At 32.3% G+C, this 25,541-nt stretch overlaps 1 protein-coding gene across 1 annotated transcript in view; it reads right to left on the bottom strand.

Moving 5' to 3' along the window:
* LOC120225841 (protein eyes shut homolog) overlaps nucleotides 1-25,336 on the bottom strand; it is a 160,414-nt gene extending 135,078 nt beyond the window's left edge. The window contains exons 1-2 of the mRNA XM_039224025.1: nucleotides 24,586-25,336; nucleotides 21,116-21,229 (exon numbers count right to left, since the gene is read on the bottom strand). Coding sequence (XP_039079956.1) covers nucleotides 21,116-21,229; nucleotides 24,586-25,336 — 865 coding nt within the window. The remainder of the gene's footprint in view (nucleotides 1-21,115; nucleotides 21,230-24,585) is intronic.
* Between the last annotated feature and the right edge of the window lie 205 nt (nucleotides 25,337-25,541).

The following is a 25,541-nucleotide window of genomic DNA, read 5'->3' as shown; positions in this document are numbered from 1 at the left end:
GTTCTTCTATGATAGAACTATGTACACAGTTGTCAAGAGCTGATAAGATGACTCCTGCTATGTGAACTTTGCCAATATTAATTGAACAAGACATACCTACTGGTTTGAAAAGCCATCTGTAACAGTATATCATACAGAGAGAAGATGTGCTGAATGTATGTCACAGGGATGGGATATTCAATTAATATTTTCATTTATTAGAGAGGATCAAGCAGTTGATATTCATAGTGATGTTTAAAATGCCAATGGCATTAATTTGAAATAATTGTTCTCATTCTGTACATTATTTTACATAGGTAAGCAGGTTGGATTTAGTTACCTTAATAATTAAAATGTGAAATAAAATGACTAAAGAATGAACTATAGTAGCTTTCAGCATCAATATTAAGGTATGTAAATAATTAAGATAATAAGAATTTATATAATATTGTAGATAATGAGATATTTTAAATCTTCCAATTTCATGAAAAGAAAGAAAAAAAGGAATATTCATGTACAGTTTCTCCAAAGGTAATAAGGGAAGGAATGTGTGATACTTGGTAAGTATCTAATAAACATCTGTCAAATAAAAGAGAAATGCTATATTCTTGCAAAGATCTTAAACATCTGTACACGTAGAGCTTTATAAAAAACAAACAAAAAGACTTAGCAAATATTCAAAGAAACCTAAAATAGTTGAAAATGTCCTTATAGTTATGGGGTTAACAGCAGTATAATAATTTTCCTTTCCTAGGGAGTGGTCCCTGTATTATGGTTAATTCTTCCTTAATGGTAGTCCAAATTTCAAAAGTTATTCCTATATTCTCTTCATTCTTTTTCTAAACCTTTTCTTATGAATATATGTGTGTGTGTCTATGCATGTGTGTGTATTCATATATATGTAAGCGCACACACACACATGCATGTGCGCACACACACATATTTCCTCCATAGTATATACTCCCTAGGAGAAAAAAAGGAATGACTAAAGAAACAATAAAATATCCAGAGACTGGAAGGAGAGTAGAAAATAGATATGAGTTATGGTGCCTTGCTAAACTTCATTATAATCAAATGTTATCTCCTTAGAGTAAAAATATCTAATGAAATATCAGTATCAATGAAGACTAAAGGCAAAGAGAAAAAAAATAAAAAGTCTCTCTTCTATACAAAATATAAATTTATACTTGCCATAATACAAACATTTACATTTTTCAATGTAGAATAAAATGTGACTTATGTCATCATACCTACAAAGATAAAGTCTTCTAGGTCTTCCATCTTGATTGTTATTTTTTTCCCTCTGTTTGGAGTCAACAAAACAGAAACAGGAAAGGAAAAAAATCTCCCCACAATGTTGACACTGTTTAACCTGTTGCAGTAGATATGAAAATTTGTGCATTATCACCAAGCCAGTTGGAAATAATTCGTATTAATAATAGGGAAAAGGAGATTAAATAAATATTTGTTCTGTTTATTCTGTCAGATTCTTACTGACTCAGAACCAAAAGCTCATTCCAGTGTACCTAGATATTCCATTGGACACTGCCTCAATTAAATACACAAAAATGTGTTCTGATGTTATTTAGTGGTATTTTGGCTTGATTAGCTCAATGGATTACTACAAATTACACAGTAGTTTCCTAATTAATTCGTAGTATGTACCAATTAACTATACATACACACAGACTTTCACAGCCTTAAGCTATACTATTAATGTGACAAACTATTCCATTACATAATGCATTCCTTCTAAAGAGTTGGAATATATGGATTTCTTAGCAAGTTCTCATTTGTACTTCTAAATAAAAATGTTTACTAAAGGGTAAATAATACCATTTTTTACATATGAAGGTCACATTTTGTTTCTGTATCGAACATTAGGAGAGAAGTGACCAAAACTGTATTTTCATTTTTTTGTATTTTCCAGGTTTAGTTTCTCCAAATATTAGTAAAATATTATTTTCTACAGAAAGTGTATTATGTGATTCATATAGTTGATTGAATGATCTATAGGACTTTATAGATCTACTTTCTTCTGTTATATTAGTCAGCCAAAGATAAGCCCTTGTTATTTACTGCTTCATGGCAAGCTGAGTCCATTAAACGTAAAAGCCCATCAGTGACAAACTCAAATTTTTAAACATACAATTGTTTTACATATAGCCCCAATAAACATTACGTTAAGTAAATTAGAGCCTACCTGAATTACATATATAGCAAAATTGTACCTGATATTTACTAGCTACAGATACAACATACCTCGGGACTACAAAAGACCTGAAACAGCTGCCCTTCAAAATTCTGTGACCTGGTAACTATCAACTCTACTAATAAGTAACATCACCTAGATGTAGCCCTTTCCTCAATTCTGCTCTTCCCTCAGAGTTCTTTTGCCTTCAGGTGACTATACGCTCCCATTTCTAAAGTCTCCTGATGCAAGGGTCTTACTTGTAATACCTCTCCAAACCAAATAATATAAAGCCAAATGGATACTGCCCCCCCCCCCCCACTGCAGTGATCCAGGTAGTTCCTTGATCAGCCCTGAAATCCTTAAACTCACTATCCTCTTGTTTGAACTGTACTGAATAAACTTTAAGTGTAATTTTTTCAATCTTGTACCACAATAAGCTACCGCTACACATTTATTATAATGGCTAAAAACTAAAACCAAAAAATTTACACCAGTGTTAGTGCCAAGTAACAAGTACTCACACAATATTGGTGAAAATTAGCACTGCCACTCTGGTAAACAGTTTGGCAGTTTCTTATAAAATTAAACATGCTCTTACCACATGAGTTAGCAATGTTATTCTTGGGTATTTGTCATATAAAATAAACTCTTATTACCCTAGAGAATGAAACATAAATCCTACACATGAACACGTATGGTAGCTTTATCCATAATGATAAAAAATGGAAATAACTCAAATGCCCTTAAATGAGTGAATACATAAGCAAACTCTGGTATCTGGATACTACTCAGTAATAAAAAGAATGAACTATGTGACAACAACAATGCTTGAATAAATTCCAACGATATGCTGGTAAGAACTCAGTCTCAAAAGCTATGTCATGTATGAATCTTTTACATACTGTTCTTGAAAACACAAATTACAAAGATCAAAAAACAGATCAGTGGTTGGCTGAGGTCTGGGCTGGGGGAAATGTGACTGAAAAGAACAGCATGAATGTTTTGGGTTGATGAAACTGTTCTGCACCATAATTGTAATGGTAATTATATAAATCTATATACATGTTAAAATGTATAGAACTGTCAAATATATACAAAATCAATTTTACTGTATGCTACTTTAAAAAAAATAGGGGCACATGAGTGACTCAGTCATTTAAGTATCTGATTTCAGCTCAGGTCACAATCTCAAGGTTTGTGGGTTTGAGCCCCACATCAGGCTTTGTGCTGACAGCTCAGAGCCTAGAGCCTGCTTCATATTCTATGTCTCTCTTTCTCTCATTACCCCTCTGTTGCTCAAACTCTGTCTCTCAAAAATAAACATTAAATGTCTTTAAAATTACAATAAAATAAAAATGTTTAGGTAAATAGATTGGAAAGTAGTATTATCTTTTCTCCTTAAATTGTGTATGCCTGTGAGCTCTTAGAAAAACTTTTGCATAAGTCAACTGTTGAAATATTCCATTATTATATCACTATATTTTGATTTCACACCATGATTCTTAAGTATTATAACAGTGGAATCTCTCACTGATTTGAAAACTATTTATTTTCCCACAGTAGATATTTTAAATTGTGTTACTTGGCTTACCTTTCAAAACAGGTATACCTTTATGATTATTATGTGTTGTCAATATGTAAAATTCATAACGTGTGCATTTTCAATGTCATTATGGTTACAGTTTTGTTTAAATTTTCCACTCTATGATTCAATAATTGAGTTTTTTCTCTTGATTTAAAAATATTCAGTATAATACTCTTTCATTAAGACTTTTTTTTGCTCATCTGGATTACTGCAGCAGAGTTGTAAGTAGTTTTCCTGTTTCTACCATTGCCCTCAGTTGTATATTTGCTGTATGCTACAGTGAAATATGCTGTATTCCACTCTTATCACAGTTGCCAGAATGATCCTTCAATTGTTGATAATTAGACATAAATACAGCTTAAATAATGAACTATAAAAAACAAAAATTAGTGGTAGGATTAAGTATGGATGAATTACTTTCCAAAATGTGGCATAAAATGAAGGCAAAAAAAAAAAAGGCAAAGAAAACAAACTTAAATAGAAAAAAGGAGAGAGTTGAGACCAAGAATATAAACTATGGCAATAATGTAAATGGGTTGAAAGAAAAAGAGCCCATAAAACAAACAATAATATACACCATTGTCTGGGAAAAACTTATTCAGAAGACTTGCAAGTAAAAACATGGAAAAATTTGTTGACCAATGGAAATATTATATAGAATGGAAATTTTTAGATTAATTCTCTTTAATACCAGGAATATGGTTAAAATTTTTACCATTACCGCAACTATTTATTACACTCCTGAGGACTTGGTCAATTTAATAAGAACAAATATTAAAAGGAAATAAAAGAGATATAGGGATTTAAGAAGTCTGGGGACCAAATAAAGAAAATGATACTAACACAAGAGCTAGTAGCACACAACAAACTTCATTGAATGGTCCTCGGATAGGGTTTTCTGAAAGCATGAGCATGACACCATCCAGAGACTTAGAGAAAAATCACATTCAGGAGAGAAGGAAGGCAAAGGACTAAGGACAGATCAGGAAACTAATCCATGAGTTTTCCTGTTACATGTAAGGACAGCCAGGAATTATATGGTTCTAGAACCTTAAACAGGGAGGTTTGGCAAGAGACCTCCTCTCCTGGCGCTCCACTCTTATTTAGTGAAACATACTCTTTCCTCACAAAGCCAAAGATAGGAAGAGGGAAATGGACACACATCTGACTGATTTTTTTCTTTTATCTCTCTTTTCAAAATCCCCTTCTTATGCTTTCTTGGGCAAGAAATATTAGAGATTTTCTATTACTTATCCTACATATTTCCCTATGGTTACATCATGCTGGGCACCTGATATATTTAGTTAAAGGTAATTCTGTACACTAAGAAAGAAGTCTATGTCCCATTCAATATATGGAAATCCATTGTTTATCTGAAATTTAAATTTAAATCAACTTTTGTATTTTATTTGTTAAATCTGGCAACCCTAATCCCTCATATTATACTTCCAATATTATGAGTTCATGAAATACATTAAGCATTATATTGCAAGCAGTAAGGTGCCACCAATCTCTTGATTCCCCCAAATAAATTGGATAAAAATGGTATTAATATTGGAGGAGGTTTTGACATGCAAAGTCTAATAAAGCATTTTTGTTCCAGTGAGATCCTTTCAGTTACACATTTTAATTCTTCACCAAGTATTAAAATATTTCCAGTATGGCAAATGTAAATACATATAGATTTATTTTCCATTAAACTGTTCAAGGACATAAGATCTCTGTGTATATTGTTATTAAATATTTTAGTTAAGTCTAAATATAAAGTAAGAAATCAAAGTAAGAAAGATGTATACTTTTTCAAATTTATAAGAGTCATATAAACTTCCTGGGGAATTAGTTCATTATTTTCCTTTTAAAATCATTCTTTTTTCTCTTTTATTTCTTTAAATTATTGGCTTTGTATTTCTCAAGGTGAGGGAGGCACTTTTCCATTAACACTTGTGAATACCAGTCAGCAGAAGAAGGGGGAAAAAAGTTGAACTAAGTCTGAGGAATTTAAACCTCAACAAATTTCTCACTATCCTCAAAGAACTTTCTTCCTCAGCTATACATAGCCATCTCTTCTGCCAAGCATCTGTTGAGGAAATGATGTAAGTAAATTTCCAAAGATTTTAAATCCCTAGCTCTAGCCTAAGTTTAGAAATTGCCAGATTGCACTGTGACTTAAAATCATATCAAAGAAAAATGCACAAGCTTCTTCCATGTGGCATTTAAAATTTACTTATGGATTTTTAAAATTGCATATATTAGAGATTGGATATAAAATAACACTTTCTCAGGAAATGGGTGTTTCTAGAAGACTTTGTGGTAGGTAAAACGATCATCTTTTAAAAAGGTACATGCTATACAGAACTAGTAACATGGAACAGAAGGATCTATGCCAATGACTTAAGTGCTATCTTCAACTAGGATTAATAAAAAGAAAAACCTGCTTGCATCATTAATCTTATAAAAATCTTCCTTACACCACTAACTAGCTGTGATTCTGGAAACTTTGAAACTCATGAAAGCTCTCTGGGCTTTCTTTTCTCTAATAAATGTAAGGAGAAGTATAATGGTAGTTATTGTATAGTTTTGTCTTGACAATCGCATGTAAATAATGTATAAGATATGGTTGCACAATGCCTAATATATAGTAAATAATAAATGATAGCTGACATTATTATTATTTAATCTACATGAGTTTAATATATTAGATTAGTCTTAAAACTGATGAATCTTGAAGTCCTTGATATAACCTGTTCATTCTTAATATGCATTCCAATATTCTTCAAATTAAAGACAATATTCATTTAAATATTAGTTGTTATGGTTAATGTGTTAGCCAGTTCAGAGACACAAAGATAACTTAGAATTGGTAAGCAACTCAGCTGATATAAAGACTGAGGTTATATGTTAGCATAATCAAAGTAAGTGAATCATAAAACTCTGGTATTTGAAGTGTCATCCACATGAATGTAAAAGTTATTAAGTATGCTGTCAGGAAGGGAAATTGTTACCTAGATGTTAACTTCATGTAGAAAGATGGATGTGGATATAGTATGCAGTTCTGAAAGTAAAGGTGGATATATAAAAATTATGGCATAGAAAGTTTGCAGGAGCTAAAAATAAAATGAAGATGAATGTAGATGAATACTAGAAACAGGGTTGTAAATTGAATTGGGAGACAGGGGAAAATTAGTGGTTTTCAGATCTTAGTTTAGCATATCACAACCAGCACTTCACTGACTCCTGCTTTGGTATCATTGTAATTTATGTTGAAATCTACTATGATTCAGAAAGAACATTACTACAAAATTTTAAGATTCAGGACATGGTTCAGTTATTATTGAGTCCAGAGCAATTAGAAAAATATTCCTATAAAGTGAAACACTTTGGAAAATAGAAGTTGACAGATTTTTTTCTCTTCTTTCTTTGAAATACAGGTTTTTACTATTCTATTTCTAGTAAAATATTTTAGGATGTTTTTAGTGTAAAATAAGGTGGTAGAATCATGTCCCTTAAGCATCTTAGAATAACTGCTTTAAACTTTATATTTCCTAAAATTTTCCTCATCATTTTAGTTCTAAGCAAACCATAATCAGTAACAAACTATGTGAATTAAATGATAGCAGAGATTCAGTTGGCTTATTCTATGTTTGATTCTGTTAATCTCTTTCATATGTAGTTTAAATGTAGATGATTACATAAACTCATCATTCGTTAACATTATTGGTTTACTAAATAAATAGTATTTTCTTTGTATACAACCTAACATATTATTGCCAATTTTCATGTACTTTGAAGGTAATCATGAGACAGACTAGAATATATATTTGCTTAATTATTCCTCAAAAACAAAATCCAGAATTGGAAGATCCTTAGAAGGAAGGAGTATATCATAGGGAGATGAATATATTTTTTTTCTAAATCTGAATGTAATCAAGGTGTAGTCAATATAATAGCCTTGGAAGAATATAGATATGTTTAGAAGATCTACATTTTCTCTTGAAAGACACTGTGCTATGGTGATCACAAAAGGAGAAAGAGATTATAGATATTTTAGAAATTATGTTCTCCATATATAGGAACAAGTGCTATCATTAAAATTTCAGAAACATTCTTACAAGGAAAGCCTGTGGAAAATATCAAACCTAAAAATGTTTTAGTAAAAGCTCTTACATAGTTTAGTAAGTTTTTGAATAATATCCCTTATTTTTGTGAAGAACTCATCATTGATCATGACTCATTCATAAATTATTTAAAATTCATTAAAGCATTTAGTCTAAACCATGTGGCATATAAATAGAAATATAAATTGTCGTATCTGTGTAAAAATGTGATTTCAGTTATAGGTGAACAGAAAGGATGCCGTTCAAGTGAGAATAAGTCAAACACCAAAGGACTTTATTTTACTGCCCTTGATAACAATCACTGCATCTCATTAATTGATTTAGTCTTTTTCACTAAAAAAATTATACTTTTATTCTACTTAATTCCAAGATTGGTGTTTGTAAACATTATCTCTCACAAGAGTGTCTCTCGGCTAGGTTTTAAACTCTCTCACTAATGTGCTTTCACCTGGTATTTCTTTTCCTTTGTGCCTAAAAATTAAAATAAATTCCCTTGGATCCAAACTCCTAAGTGCCTTAGGCTATGTTCTGATAAGCAGTAGCTAGGATATCAAAGAAAATAATTCCTTCTTCTGAGCAGTCTACCTCATCAAGTAAGATAACTGAATTAAGTGTAATTCCCTTAGAAATTAAAATATATACCAACTAATAAACCCAATTGGGATGAATGCATATATTATATTAGGTTATAAGCAGGGATTTAGGTCAGAGTGTTATTATAATAAACAGGCACATAAAAGTAAATGAAACTAAAGGAAAAGAAGTGAAGCACATGAGGGATTATATAGTTAAACTGATAAATATTAGATAAAAATTCATGAATATCATACTTAATATGTCCTTTCTATGTAGCAGATAAAAAGTATCTGCTCCATGGAGATGGTGTTAGGGGAAAAACTTTAGGAAAGAGAGGTTGAACAACAAAAGTTTGAGATTTTGGAAACGGAGCAGTAAACAATCAGATAAATTCCTATTTAAGCCCCAGAACAGATGGCCGGTCACTTTTGAGGGGACTGCTGAGTCTGAAGACTCCAAAAGTATTTGTAAAGCCACACAAAAAGTTGGAATTTCCACCACCAGTGGTTGTAACCATAAAAAGAAGCAGAGAATACACCTGATCTGAAAAAGACAAACATAATTATATATATCGTATGGTATGAAAGAAGTGTGGCAACTGGATTTGGATTAGTTGTGGAGAGACAAAAATATTTTGCAAGAAGAAACTAACAATAATTTGGTGCAACTCAAACAGTGTAAAATAGTATTTGTGTTTTATATACAAAACACTTCAAAATAATGCTTTTTCTTTTCTTTCAACTACAGCACATGAAAAAAACTTAGCTTCAGAAAAGTTAATTATGTGTCTTCATAAAGATCAATAAACAGCAGATATGGGATCATATCAAGTCCTTTAACTCAAAAACACTATTATTCCTATAAAAACAAATTGTCTCCTCAGGACTAAAAAAATGATTTGGCCACAAAAATGAAATGTAGATTGATTCAGAAAATGACAGAATTAGAAGGAAAACTCAGTATTTCAAGATGATTATGAGGTTTTTGACATCTTTGTGGGTGTGAGTTGCTATAGTAAAATGACTGTTGTTATATCCTTAGAAGTTGATAAAGTCAAAGAATTTGAAGTGTGAGTTTAAAATAGTGATGTTAGGATTTGCAGTAGAAAAAAAGGATTAAAAGCTAGGTGTTGGGTCCATCAGTTAATGATGAGGAACCAAGAAGACAGTAAATGATAATGTTAAAAACAGTAGCAAATCTGATATAAGGCCGCATGAAGCTCAAAGAAAGAGGAGAATTTGAAAGATATGTCAAAAGCAATAATTTGGTAAGTGAAAATCGTAATTAAGAGGAAGCAATAATGGCTTCATGGTACATGCATGTTCCATAAAAGAATCTGTAATGTTTGCTATAAAAAGCTATAGAAGAAGAAGAAGCCAGAGAATCACTTAGGTTTCACAGTAAGACAAAGAAGAAAAGCAAGTGTTCTCTGGTAGACTAACAAAATGACTGTAGGAATATTTGTAACTAAATATGGTCTTCCAGAACCTTTCCTCTTAACCTTCAACCTGAGAAGATTTGTATAACATCCTCAATAAAAAGAATGTAGGAAGAATTATTTTATGTCACTTCTGAGGCTAAGTCATAAAAGGCGATACAGTTCATTTCTCTCTCCAGATGATGGTTGTGGAGTCCTGGTACCATATTGTGAAAGCTAATGTCATGCACAGAGGGTATCTGTAAGTATTTCATCCAATAGCACCAGCTAACATTTCAGTCAAGACTCAGTATCACCTGCTAGAACTGTGAAGCTAGGTGAATCTTATAAACAATCTTCAGATGATTCTAGCACCTAGCTTCTGAGACACTCCTAACAGCAATTATCAAAGCAAAGATAGCCAAGTTGCTGATTCATGAGCAAACAATAAATGTTGTCATTGATTTAAGCCATTAAGTTTAAGGTTAATTTATTACACAACAATCAATAACTAGCAAAAGCTCTGTGGAGTAGTTGAAGATGTAAGAGCATAAGAATTAAAAGTGCTGAAAGGGCTTGAAGTGAATAGTTGAAGAAACAAAATAAAGAAAGGGCTCCTGAAGATGTAATAAATAGGGAGAAAGAGACTTGTTTTTTGGCTGAGAACATAGTTCAAAGGCATAGGGAAGGAAATATGCTTATGATTACAGACCAGAAAACCAGGAAGTTAAAGCTGTTGAAAAAAGACTTTTTTCAGATTGAAGTTGAAAAAATATCCAAAACAAATGTTGCTGAGAAGTAATGATGTCTATCTTTTTTTTTTTTCAATGTTTTATTTATTTCTAGGAGAGAGAGAGGGAGACAGCGTTAGCAGGGGACGGTCAGAGAGAGAGGGAGTCACAGACTGAAACAGGCTCCAGGCTCTGAGCTGGCAGTCAGCACAGAGCCCGACGCGGGGCTCGAANTGAAACAGGCTCCAGGCTCTGAGCTGGCAGTCAGCACAGAGCCCGACGCGGGGCTCGAACCCACGAACCGCGAGATTGTGACCCAAGCGAAAGTCGGACGCTCAACCGACTAAGCCACCCAGGTGCCACAGTAATGATGTCTATCTTGAAAGAAGTAACCACTTATCCAATCAAGGACTGTCTGATATATATCAAGTACTTAATTACTATTGTATTTTTTCCCTCATAGGGTAGTTGCCACCATTAAGTGTTATCTACATAGGGAAATATCGTACAAACTAAAACACTAGGCAAATATTAGGAGTTCTTGGGTTTTGTTCATAAAAGCAAACTACTAGTTAGTCAATACAGTCATATTCAATCTTTCCACTATTGGTCTTCATATATACTCGCTGGAGCAATGAGTTTACTCATTAAAAATGTTTCAAAGTTCTAAAATTAACCCTTGAAAACTCAAGATTATAGGGTTAGATTTATACATATTGATTGTATTAAAATGCTACGAGAGGTAAAAAATGTTCATTTGAAAATAATTTTACATTTAATTAATGATATGTAGCCAGACGTGATTTTTCTATGAGAAAATACTGAAAAGAATAATGCACTATTCTGTAATTAACATATCAGATTTAATCAGAAGTTTATTGATGTGTGAAAATAGTTACATAGTTAAATAGTTACATGTTTTTATAACTTACCTAAAGGTTAGTTAGACTCAATTTATAAATTTCAGTCCTTCCTGTCAGACGCCTACCTCGTAGTTATCACCTTTTCATAAAGTAATTTAATTTATTAAAATATTGTGTCCTAGACTCAGAAGACAGTAATGAAAGAATATCATAATGTGAATATATGAATTCAGTAAGCTAAAAGTGTTGTTTGCTTTCTAGTTTTCACCATATCAAATGAGATTCTTCATTATATGTATACAATGCCTATTATATGTGCAATGATGATTAAGGAACAATATTCAGGGGGAACAATATCATAATTGCTATCTTGTAAGAGCAGTTGGTTCCCCAAAGCAGTCATGATGGCATTTGAAAAACTTCAGTTCCTTGTAATCCTCTAGCTGAAGTTAAACCTCAATTCTTAAATACCAATGAGTGGGCTCATCTGCCATGATGCATACAATTTAGGTTCTGTTAGAAAACAGAATAAAAACTATAAAAAGTGCTCCTAAAAAGATCTAAGTTCAGGTATATCCAGTGTATGGGCCAAGGACAAGTCTCCTCAAAATGTGCCACTTTGGCATGTTGAATATTTTGAATTAAAAAGTTACTTCCAAACTAGTATAAGAAGAACACTCTGATCTCTTTTTGTCTCCATAAAGCAGGAAATGAGTCTCCCACGTAAAATGTAACTTCTCTGCATGAAAATGTAAAGAGACAACCTTATCACCAGAGATATGGAATTCAAAGCCAAGAAGGACATATAAACTATCCTTGTTGGGTGCCTGGGTGGCTCAGACAGTTAAGCGTCGGACTTACGCTCAGGTCATGATCTCACAGTCTGTGGGTTTGAGCGCTCAGTTAGGCTCTGTGCTGACAGCCAGCTCAGAGCCTGGAGCCTGCTTCAGATTCTGTGTCTCCCACTCTCTCTGCCCCTTCCCCGCTCACTCTCTGTCTCTGTCTCTCAAAAATAAAAATAAAGACATCAAAAAAATCAAAAAAATAAAGACTAAAAAAATAAACAAATAAACTATCCTTATTACTTTTTGCTAGTTTACTACCTCAACCCAAATTCTGTTTAAGATTTCTTATTCACTGAAGCTCCCAAACGTAAGTTATCTTTGTCCTGCCAATTTCTCACAGATTTATTGTCTCTTTGTCTCAAAAGTATAAAAAATACCTGTCTTGATCTTTTCTTCAAGTCTCAGTTTCATTATTGGGTCTCCTCCGCATAATAATTGTTTTTCTCCTGTATTATCTTTCTCATGTCAAATTAATTCTTTTATTTTTTAAATTTATTTAATTTATTTTTTTAATGTTTATTATTATTGCAACAGAGAGAAACACAGCATGAGTGGAGGAGGGGCAGAGAGAGAGGGAGACACAGAATCTGAAATAGGCTTCAGGCTCTGAGTAGTCAGCAGAGACCCTGATGTGGGGCTCGAACCCACAAACTGTGCCAACGTCGGACGCTCAACCACTGAGCCATCCAGGCACCTCAGATTAATTCTTCAATCAACTAGAAGAATAGTGAAGTGTTGAGAAAATCTTTCTCCCCAACACCATCATTTTAGGTATAGCCATCTAAATGAATCTGTCATGAATAGGTAGACACAGATTCAAATCTAATGCATAAGTACATAAAAATAAATTACTTTCTTTACAAATTTAATTGATATATCATTAAAATGTACATCTTAATTTAATTTATTATTTCATATTATTTTTAAAGTAACTCTTTAACTTGATAAAGATCTCCGCAGAATTGTAGCACATTTTGCTCCCAAAACATAATAATCACTTGCTAATATTTGTCTTGAATCAGGAAATGCCCTTGGAGGATCATTTCTAAAAATGCTCCTGAACATGTATGGAGTTAATAAAGTTGTTAAGGTAAGCCTGTCCATAATGAAGAAGGTCATAAAAAGTCGGAATTTCTGATTACTATAATCAAAGCAACCAATTATAGAAATCAAGCAGGATCATATGCATTGAAAGATATGCTTATAATCATACTTTGATACTTCTTGCAATGGAATTTCATAGCTAGCATCTAAAAATGTAATAGCATTGAGTATCAACAGGTAAAATAGACTAGCAAAATTACCTATAGGACAAAACATTCTGGAAGTTTAACTTTCTGGATTTCCATTTTCAAATTTTTCACTAAATAAAAGTTGAAGCCATATGTTAAAAAACGTTCCTGTATCTGAAAAATAAGTTTATAGCTTTCCCCATAAAACACATTTTGAAGTCCCAAGATGGTGTAATTAGAGAGTTTCTGCATGGAATTCTATAAATTGTCACACCTGTTTACTTGAACAAAGAATTAAAATATGCAGACTTCAACAGAACTCAAGAACTCATTAAAAGACTTATACTGCACCAGCAGAAATACTTAATATAGAAAAAAGCATCAGTCATTTTCATGCAGTCATCAAGTGATTTTTAAGTCACTGAAACTGACAAATCAGAAGTGAAAATTTATCACAGTCATATAGGCTGTATTATTGCAATGTATAGAACATCTGCCACTAATGATAGCCAATTCAACATAATACAAGGGGAGGCAGTGGTACATTCAAAATTATAAGGCTAAAAGTGGCTTTTACACTTTTTTCACTTTCAAAAAAAACAATGCAATCCCACCATTTTCATAGTTGGTATGAAAACTGAGCACATTGAGAGTCAAAAATAAGCAGGTATTCACATTATCCACATGGTTATGTGTACCAAGACAGTATCTTTCATTTTTAAGAGACGGCATATTTCTTTCAATATTCCTTCTAGTGTCCTAATATAACACACAGTAAAAACTGTGATAATTTTCCTTCTGTATATGACAATAAGAGTGTGTAATAGTAGATTATAATCCTGTGACTCCAGATGTTTTAAAAATAGTTTGCTTGATATCTATTCTCAAGTATTTCTGTCACAAGAGAATCATAATACTTTGAATTCCTTTAAGTTTAAGAATAGATCCCTGTATCTTACTTTCTTTATTATGAAACATTTATTCAGTACCTTATATATGCTGCAAGATGGGGCTCTAAACATGACTAGATTGTAGGCCTTGCTGCCTTGCTGTCTATTGTAAATCAATAGAAGGGGTAAAGGAAGTGAATTTTGTATATGTAAATGAAAGGAAAGAGGTCTTCATTCTAGAGAAGATGAAAAATATGAACAACAGCAGGGAAAATATGAATGTTTATGATTTATTCATAGGACAACCTCTAGAACTACTTGATTATAGATGATTGGCTTAAGGAAATATTAATTGTCTATATTAGTAAAATAGAAGAAATAAACTGGGGTGATTCAGTTAGAGTTTCCAACTCTTGATTTTGGCTCAGGTTATGATCCTAGGGTCATGGGATTGAGCCCCAAGTCAGGGGCTCAATGGAGCCTGCTTGCAGTTCCCTTTTTCTTTCTGCCTCTCTCCTGCACTCATGTGTGCTCTTTCTCTAAAATAAAATAAAAATAAAATAGGATAAAATAAAATAAAATCAGATAAAATAAGGGTGCCTGGGTGGCTTAGTCAGTTAAATGTCTGACCCTTGGTTTTGGCTCAGGTTATGATCTCACAGTTGGCAAGTTTGAGCCCAGTGTGGGGTTCTTCACTGACAGTGCAGAGTCTGCTTCAGATTCTCTGTCTCTGTCTTTCTCTCTGCCCCTCTCCAAATTTTGCTCTTTCTCCCTTTTTCTCTCTCTCTCTCAAAAATAAATATTAGAAAAAAATATATTTTTTAAAAAAACAAATGAATAGTTATATCAAAAAATAGCTAAAGTAGAAACAGCTAAAAATTAATTGAGTAGTACTGTGTGTCTCATTTTAACAAGTGCTTTACATGGATTGTTTAATTTAGTCCTCCGGGGGTGGGGGAACATGGAATAAATGTTTAAATTCTTGTAATTTTACAGTTCAGATAACTAAAATTTAGAGAGCTTCAATATTATTATAAAGGTCAGGTAGCTAGGTAATTGTAGAGGTGGAACACAAGTCTGCCTAACTCCACTGGCAATCTATGTTAACCACGCCTATGCTGTGTTTCTTCATATATTCATTTGACACAGCAAGTGAGGAAGGCATGTTATATTTTTTCATATTACAAATGAAGTAATCAAAAAATTTATAACTAAGTTTTGTATATCATTGTTATGGACTCTAATAACCGAATTTAACTCAATTCCATCTTTCTACCATTTATACAAGTAAAGGAAAAAAGTAGTCTTTGGAGAAAGAAAGTGGCATGTAAAAATATATATATGGAAAATTAAGTTGGTTGTATGAGGTAAAATTGTTTGCACAAGACATAATATGTTTATCATAGCTACTCAATTCTCGTTCTCTAGAAGTTCAGCTTCTTGACGGTGCTTCATTTACCAAAGATGCTCCAACTTTAGTTGTAAATTTCATTTAAAAATATTTACCATCATACGTAAAATGAAGTCACGATCACTTTACCAGAAATTGATCTTTATGACTAACTACATATACTTGTTTTAAAGTAACAGATATCTACCTGAAACCCTGTTTAGGCTCCCTTCAAAGTTACCTGTTTCAATATAAACAGAGATAAGTTTTGGAGATTAAAAGAAAACAAATAAACAAGAGAGCACTTGAGATAAATATTCACTTTGGTGATTGTGTAACTTCGTGTTACTGTGCATAGCTATTTTCAGATGAACTTTCTCACAGAAAATAAAACTGTATAAAAACATACTGTCTTCACAAGAAAAAGAAAGTCTATGTATGGTTATGGAAGTTAACTAGATTTATTGTGGTTGATCATTTAACAATATATACAAATATCAAATCATTATGCTGTAAACCTGAAACTAAGCTAATATGATGTTATATGTCAATTGTATCTTAATTTAAAAATATTAAACACACACACACGCACTACACAAAGTCCTTGAAGAGTGAACAACACTAGCCAGAATTAGAAAGCATCAGTAAACAAAACTAACAAATAAAACAATAGAAATTACCTTGAAGGAAAGATACAAGGAGAAAAAAAAATTGCTCTAAAATGAATTATGCCAGAGTGACAACCAGGAAAATAATAAGATGTCTACCAAATGTGGAATTGTAGAAAAAAAGTGAAAGAGATTTTAACAGTAAAAAATAATTTAAAATGTTCTGGAATTTTCCAAACATGGTGAAAAACATTACCTTACAAATCCAAGAAGTATGATAATCTCTACGAGGACAAATACAAAGAAAACCATGGCTATGCATGTAAATATAAAATAGTAAATATAAAATTACTAAATTAGTTAGAGAAAAAAAGACATATCCATAGGAAACAATAATACAAGTAACTGACTTTGTATGAGAAATAATAAAGGTCAGAAGGCAATATTATCAAGTCAATGAATTATCTCTAAATTAAAAGAAAAAAATGGATAATTAAATGAAAATCAATGAAGCAAGACAACTTAAAAATGGCAAAGCAGGAGTGCCTGGGTGGCTTAGTTGGTTAAGTGCCCAACTTCGGCTAAGGTCATGATCTCGCAGTTTGTGAGTTTGAGCCCCACATCAGGTTCTGTGCTGATAGGTCAGAGACTAGACCCTGCTTCAGATTCTGTGTCTCCCTCTCTCTCTGACTTTTTCCCACTCACACTCTGTCTCTCGAAAAAGAATAAATATTAAAAGAAACATTTTTTTTAATGGCAAATCAAGTAAGCCTTACTGGTTCTCAAGATGTATAAGATACTATGTGTCTATACAAATATATATTGACATTGACAAACTGTTAAATATTTAAGTAACTTCTTACTGAACAAACCAGAGCAGTAACATTACATATTGACTTAAGATCAATATCATTAGAGTAAAAAAAAGAAAAATCCAAGTTATATATTTATTTCCACCATTTTCTCAAACATTAAATAGAGATGAGAGTAACTATTTAATGTACTTGTTTTCTGGTAAAAAGAAAGGCATGTGATAAATAGTAGTTAACTATTACATTTATTCAATAGTAAAAAAAAGTCAAAGTCTCATAATAGATATGTTTTATGATTTTAGCTACATTATACACTTTATTGAGCATTCAAAGCCGTTTCATTAGTAATCAATTTATGCTCTCATCTGTCAACATAAAAAACAAAAATCTTCATGATCATCCTAAGACCTGTAATTACCAGTAATTACTATTTACAAAGCGAATAATATAGATAGATAATTAGTGGACACACAGACTGTCTCCAGACAACTTATAGTGGGATGAGGAATACTTGGATTCATTGTTTTGTCAATCAAAAGAGGATGATCACAAAAAAGAAGACTAATCAGAAGATAAAAAACTAATCAGTTTTTTATCAGGATGGAGTAGGGTGGGTATTGAAGTAAATCATGCATACTAATAATTAGATACAGAACCTTTGCTTTTTAGTGTTATGCTACTGTGCATTATGCTGTAGCATAGGTCACCATCAATGCTGATAATGATCACAGTGACCAGAGAATCAAGAAGAAAAATACCACAAAATGAAGTCTGATAATGTAAAAATAATAACTATCCAGAGGAAAGTACATGAACTCTTTCCTAGTCAACATCTAAAAAATTATGTACATTAGTAAATGTGTTAGATTTACTTGTGTTAATATTTGCCGTAATTTTAACTCCAAGTCTTAGGAATACTAAGCCTCAGAGTTGAGTGTACAGGTAGAGTAGCTATCAGTTCATGTGATATGATTAACTATTCACAATATTTAACAATTTACACTTATGAGAAGAAGGACTAGTTCAATTCTCTACATGGCAGGGTGTTAGAACTACAGTTCAACTGACTGAGATTAATTTCCCAACCTTTATCGGAATTGAGTTTGAAATAGGATCAAAGTTCAATTATTAAAAATGAAAAATGTTATATCTGATTTAGCTCCTGCTAGCTTTCCTGTCCATGAACAAAATACTATTTTCCATAAATTCTACTTACTGGTAGGGGTTTTGAAAATGGAGAAAGCTACTTTATATTGGAAAATATTCTGCCCACCTTCTGATTTAAACTGATTTAAACTAACGAAATGTCTCACAGTATCCTCCACTAGACAGATTAGATCTCTTATTACCTGAGATTATAATATCCTGAAAAATTGATTATTCCTTCGATGTCATGCCATGGTTTCTTTAAATCATAAATCTCAGGTACAGAGATCCCAACTTGCCTTACAATAAAGCTTCTTGAATCTTGAAACTAAAATTAATTTTGTAGCTGTAAATTAGTCCTAAACAAAGACTGAAGAGCTTATTTTCTGACAATCACTTGTTCTTATATCAAAATCATATTTTAAAAGTTTGAAAGTAAGTCAGGAACTAACCATCTATAGAATGAGAATTTTAATGGTTCCTTGAATTGCTCAAAAAGATACATTAAGTTTTTTGCAATAAACCTTACAAAGCGATAAAATTAAAGCAAATCACTTTAAAATAGATACATAAATCTTATATAATAATTTTAAATTTGTAATTCCAATTGAAGAATGTAATTTCACACAGTTTTTTATTACATCTTTATTAATTCTACTTTTATAATGTCTGAGATTGTAGCTGATCTCATGGTAATTATTCTTATTCATACTCTCATAATATTTGAGATGTCTTAAAAATGAGGAATTTGTTTTTTTTCTAAATGATCACTAGTTTTAAAGTAGGAGTAGTGTACTCTACACCTTATTACTTTTCAGTCTTGATTTAAATTAATTGATGACTGGTCAATGTATACATACATACATACAAATTTTAAAAATATGATGTTTCCTATATATTTTTGTCTATGGCTTTAATTCACAGAATAATCCAATAAATAGGTACTAAAAATATCCCAATCTATAATGTTCCAAGATTTTCTAATAGAGTCGTCATCCTAGTTTGCACATGGTAGCAGCAGTTTACACTCATAGAGCATAAGACAGAATGTTGCCAAGATATCAGTTCCCCCCAATTGCCAAATTACCATTTGGAAAGGAAATATACTTGAAATTTACTGTAGTGCACACATTATTCATATTTTAATAAAAAATTAGTGATATACACACAATTGAAACAGAATGTATAGTTGCAACTTTATAAATAATTTTAAATATTCATTGGTCCAGAAAATTTTTCTTGACAAAGCTGATATGAGGAGTAAAAAAAGTGTAACAAGGCAGTATGTACTTTCTTTTGCTGCTGTCCATTAACATTTGGAGTTTAGAAATGTTTAAGCTCCTGAAGAGTGACTGAAAATAAACCCAAATGCCTCTGAGAAATTTTGACATTTTAGTGAAAGAACCCTCTAAATTTTGGTTGCATCTTGTTCAGTCAGTAACAAGCATTTAATTTTTTTAATGAATTATTATTTTTTTTATTTCTGAGAGAGAGAGAGAGAGAGACAGCGTGAGCAGGGGAGGGTCAGAGAGAGAGGGAGTCACAGACTGAAACAGGCTCCAGGCTCTGAGCTGGCTGTCAGCACAGAGGCCGACGCGGGACTCGAACCCACAAACTGTGAGATCATGACCTGAGCCGAAGTCAGACATTTAACTGACTGAGCCACCCAGGCGCCCCCAGTAACAAGCATTTAATCAAATAACTTAGTAAATTAATCACACAAAATGTCAGGTTTTGAAAGTTTCAGTGAGTGGTCCTTATTTTTAAAAAGACATTAAAGTTTATTCTTGCATAACACAATACAGTCGTCACACACCATATTCAGTAAGTTCAAAAGTGCACAATTATATAAGTACTCTAATGTGCTTTGGAATGAATAACTGGACTTGTGGAAAGCAACATTTGAGGGAGATCCTATATTTCATGGCTAAATTTATTTATTAGAACATAATGTAAATCATTTGAGAAATCCTACAACTTTTCAGTACCTAAGATTAGCCAAACATTCAAAGAACTCATATGTGGAGATCATTTATTTCATGAGATAAGTTTGAAACTATTTGTCAAAGAAAATAATGTGAAACAAGATAGAAATATGGCTCCTATGAGAAAGCCTAATTTATATGTTTTATTCAAAAACAAAAAAACAAAAGAAAACACAAAACAAAAACAAAAATAAAACAATTGAATTGATGATACTTTTCATTTAGCAAATTTCCTTTGAGAAAAACAGGAAACCTCAACAGTACAGTGAAAATATCCTCAATTAAGAATGGCATAATTAAATGTCAATTGAAGGCATGAACATTTTCAAGTTTATTAATCATAAATGAACTTTGGGTATAATTTTATAAAAAATAAAATAAGACCACATTGAAAAATATTCATTCTTCATAAAAAATATTAGCAACATACTATTAGAGATATATATGTCTAAACACAGCTTCTGCTTATATTATTTGGTAATGTTCAGATAATCAAATTAAGTATGTTTTTAGAATTTCCTTTTATTTATAGAGATCAAATATAAAGGTACAATAATTTTCTTTGAAAAGACTGTTATTAGAAATGAAACTGTTCTGAAGAGTACTTAATTGTAGCTGGAGACATCACTGCTTAAAGGCATTTTTCAGTAATAAAGGCAACATTTCAAATTTAATTTGAAATGTATAAAACAAAATTAAAATGATTTGTATGCGTGTATATATGCATATTATATACACATTTCTTACCTGAAAATGGTTCATCACATTCACAGATGAAACTATTTGCAGTAATATTGCCACAATTCCCATGGAAACAGATATGTGGTTGACATTGGCCAATAATTTCTGAATAATTTATGCCTATATAAATGAAAATAAATTAATTTTGCAACTAAATTAAAAATATTTACATTGTATATAGTTAACTATGGTCATCAATTTCCCTCAAATTCTTTAAAAATCATGATCAAATTTTTGACCAAATGTAATTCTAATTAATAAATAATACTCCATGAGGATGTATGTATGTATGTATGTATATATACACACGTGTATACTTAACAGACTGAGCCACCCAGGGGCCCTGCCATGGTGATGTATTTAAACTGAAACAAATGGGTGTCTGAGTTGCTCAGTTGCTAAGTGTCTGACTCCTGATGTAATTCAGGTCTTGATCTCGAAGACGATTTTGTGATGGTAGGTTAGGGCCCTCAGTGAGTCTTGCAGTGAGCATCACACCTACTTTAAAAAAATTGAAACAAAAATAAATTTCAATAAATTTGGTTTATTTTCCATCTTTTGATCCCCACTATGTATTCAAATATTTTTCTGATTCTTGATATTTGAGATTTAGTTGATTTTCATGATAATTTGAATTTGTTAATCATGTTTTGACAGTAGATAATATTAATATATGTTCTTCAACATAGAGTAGTAGCACTGCAGTGGTAATTTACAAAGTGACACATTCAAAAGTACACTGTCTCAGTCTTATAACCTAGCCAAGGTGATAATTCCAAAGAGGAATATGTGAAAGACTGACACTATCTGAAGAGGAACCAAGGCATAAACTATCAGTCAAACAAGTGGAATAAGCTCTAGATATCTGCTATACAACATTGTACCTACTGTCAACATTAATATACTGTACACTTAAAAATTTGTTAAGAGGGCAAATGTCATATTAAGTGTTCTTTTCACAATACAATACAATAAAATAAAGTAAAATAAAATAAAGTAAAATAAAATAAAATAATAAAATCTAAAAATATGGGGATAAAAAAGAAAAAGATATTGGATTCTTAGAAGTTATGCACAAACTTCTAAACTCTACATTTTCCTGCCCTTGCTGCTCTGTCAAGTTTCTAAATCTCACCTATACACACTATTGTGATCCTACAATACCATATACCATTACCTTCTTACAATACTTTTCTCTGCAGTTAGTTGGCTCATAATATCCTTTGTAGAAGAATATGCCTAGGAAATTCAAGGGCATGGCAAATGGACACATGTTACTATAAAACAGGTGTACATAATTTTCAATAGGTCAGGCACCCCTCCATTCTAAGTGAATTTTTAATTTAATTTGTAAGCAGGTTTTGGCATCATCACTGATTCCTTTCAAATTCTTTATAGACTGACATCTCTGCCTCACTAATACAGAACTCTTCTTCCTTCATTTACCTCCAGGAAACCCCCAACACAACGAAAATTTATGTAAATAGAATTCTTTGCCAAATATTTCCATGTAGAAAAACTAAATTAACAATAAAATGTTCAATAGGTCATAATCTACTTCAATCTTAGTGTAAGGGGACAAATAGCCCTCAAAATTCATATGTTGAAATCCTGACCTCCAGGATCTCACAGTGTAATTATATTTGGAGACAAGATCATTAGAAAGGTAATAAAAATTAAATGAGGTCATTAAGGTGGGACCTAATCAAATGTGGCCCATGTCCTTATAAGATGAAAAATTTTGGATCACACAGACATATACAGAGGAAAGATACAGGGAGAACATGGCTGTCTACTAACCAAGCAGAGAGGCCTCAGAAGAAACCAGTCTTGCGGACATAATCTCTAACATTTAGCTTCTAGAATGGGGGAAAATAAAGTTTTGTTGTTGAAGTCACTAAAACTATGGTACTTTTATTATGGTATCACTAGAAAATTAATACAGTTAATATTCTCAATTTCTTTAGTACCTCTACATATTTCTATATCATCTGAGACTTAAAATCAAAGCAATTATAATTAAAGAGGCATTATGTTAGTGCTCAGTATTATGGTGTTTGACATTTAATGGTTTAAATTATCTATGGCTTTATTTCTATTAAATAAACAAATAAACATTGGGTAGAAACAAACCATTCTATGCAACTAAGATAAAACCACTGGATTAGAACTCCATGGTATATGATAATACATGTGCCAATTAATATTCCAATAGATGATAGAAATTTTCTGCCTAAATATTCTTTAAAATTCTTTGGACAAACTAAAATTTATGCTTTAAGAGCTCTCACATTGCTTTTTCATGTGCCCCAAATCAGCAATTTGAGTGCTTTCACTTTTTGCTGACCTGTCTTAATTTTAATTACTGGGGAGGGTCAAAGTTACTTACATTTTTGTTAACTGATGCCAGTAAGGGTCAAATGAGAATTTGATCCCAGTTATAGAGAGAGGGTGTTCAGTGGATATTTCTGGGATTAACTTTTGAAATAGTCTTTGTACTTCCTTACTATAGAGTTTAAAATTACTCTGAAAGATTGACTTAGGTGAATTTTAGAGCCTACAAAGATTTATTGAGATATTCCATTCCATTTTATTAGATAGCCTTTCCAAACTTGGCTACAATGGAGTCTTGCCGGGCACATGCAGGAAAAACCTTGTTGAAGCCCCCTAAACCAATTTCATTCTATGACTAATATTATTCCAATAATGGTTTAAAAATTTTTTTTATGTTTTTAATTATTTCTGAGAGAGAGAGACAGCGTGAGCAGGGGAGGATCAGAGAGGGAGGTAGACACAGAATCTGAAACTGACTCCAGGCTCTGAGCTGGCTGTCAGCACAGAGCCCGATGCAGGACTCAAATCCATGAACCATGAGATCATGACCTGAGCTGAAACCAGACACTTAACTGACTGAGCCACCCAGGCACCCCAATAATGGGTTTTTTAACTACATGAGACATTAAGAATGAATTTTGGGAAATATGTGAAAATAGATATTTCAGGGTGAAACATATGTGCTTTTAAAAAAATTTTAGGGGCACTGGGTGGCTCAGTCGGTTAAGCACCGACTCTTGATTTTGGCTCAAGTCATCATCCCAGGGTCATGGGATTGAGCCCCACACAGGGCTATGGGCTGAGTATGGAGCCTGCTTGGGATTTTCTTTCTCTCTCTCTCTCCCTCTGCTCCTCTTCACTGCTAGCATGCTCTATCTTTCTTTAAAATAAAACAAACAAAAAACCACCAGCAAACAAAAAACCACTTATTTAAATTTTAAAAAAAAAAAAGGAAAAGAAAAAGAAAAGAAAGTAAAGAATGCCTAATGGGAATTTTGTGTTTCCAGAATCCAAATTTAGCCCATTCTAAAAAATCTACAAATTTTTCAGAAATGTAGTTTGGTTTTTGGAAAGTAGCAGTTTATGAATTCAGTTTATTTTCCTATTTTAATAAGAATTATGTTACTTTAAAAGAATCTTACCTGTAAATGGTGGGTAGCAGATACATTCATATCCTTGCTTATCCAATTTTCCTCTTTTGTTAATGCAACTGCCATTATTTTCACATAGTTTATAAGAACTTGGATCAAACTCTTGGCAATATTTTCCAAAAAATGGAGGCTGACAATGGCAACTGTATGTCTTGCTCCAAACTTCAGTAAGACATTTGCCATGCCCAGAACAAAATTCTGAGCTCAGAGATTCCTGGCAGAACTGTTCCTTCACTGTCACATTTAGTCGTAGCCCCAGGTGACAAAGTGATGGACCACTTGCTGTTACTGTGATAAAATAATGTGTCCCAGCACTCAGCCACTGAGAATTAACAGTATGCATTCCTTTTAGTTTGCAACCAAAAAGTAACTGATCTTCAGTTGTGGTGTTTTGCAGACAGTCAATGAATGATGCTTCAGAAACATTCATCAAATTTATTTCTGGAGTTTCAAGAGATGGTTCAGAAGAAATTATAAGGATGTCTCCCAATTGAATTTGTAAAGGGCAAATCTGGGGAATAACTTGATTGCCTGAAGTGTTCATTTTAGCATTTACATCCCCAAACAAGCAATCTCCATAGAAGTCCAGGCAGATGTTTTCTGTTAGTGTCCAATTCACCATATATGATAACGGTTGTGTATGCCATTCTTCCACAAATTGTGATTTACATGTTTTTTTTCCATTTATAAATGTGCTATGAAGAACCACTAGGCTCAGAAGCATAATTGATTTGTTAATCATTTTGGGCAATTGTATTTTACAGTCTCTCATGAAAATTGTCATAAAGAATCGCTGCAAAATGGGCTGAAAATATTGCTGAAAATTTTGCAAGCAGAGATTTTGTTCAAGGATTCCCAGCAACTGGCAGTTTTTCTGTTCCCAAAATGCAAGTGGATTTTGATCAGGAAACAGTAGTGTTCAACTGGTTTAAATATCCCTTTAAACA

Source organism: Hyaena hyaena, unplaced genomic scaffold (genome assembly GCF_003009895.1).
Source record: "Hyaena hyaena isolate Hyena2069 unplaced genomic scaffold, ASM300989v1 scaffold_1521, whole genome shotgun sequence".
In the NCBI taxonomy this organism is placed as follows: Eukaryota; Metazoa; Chordata; class Mammalia; order Carnivora; family Hyaenidae; genus Hyaena; species Hyaena hyaena.
This window is presented reverse-complemented; position numbering and strand designations above follow the sequence as displayed.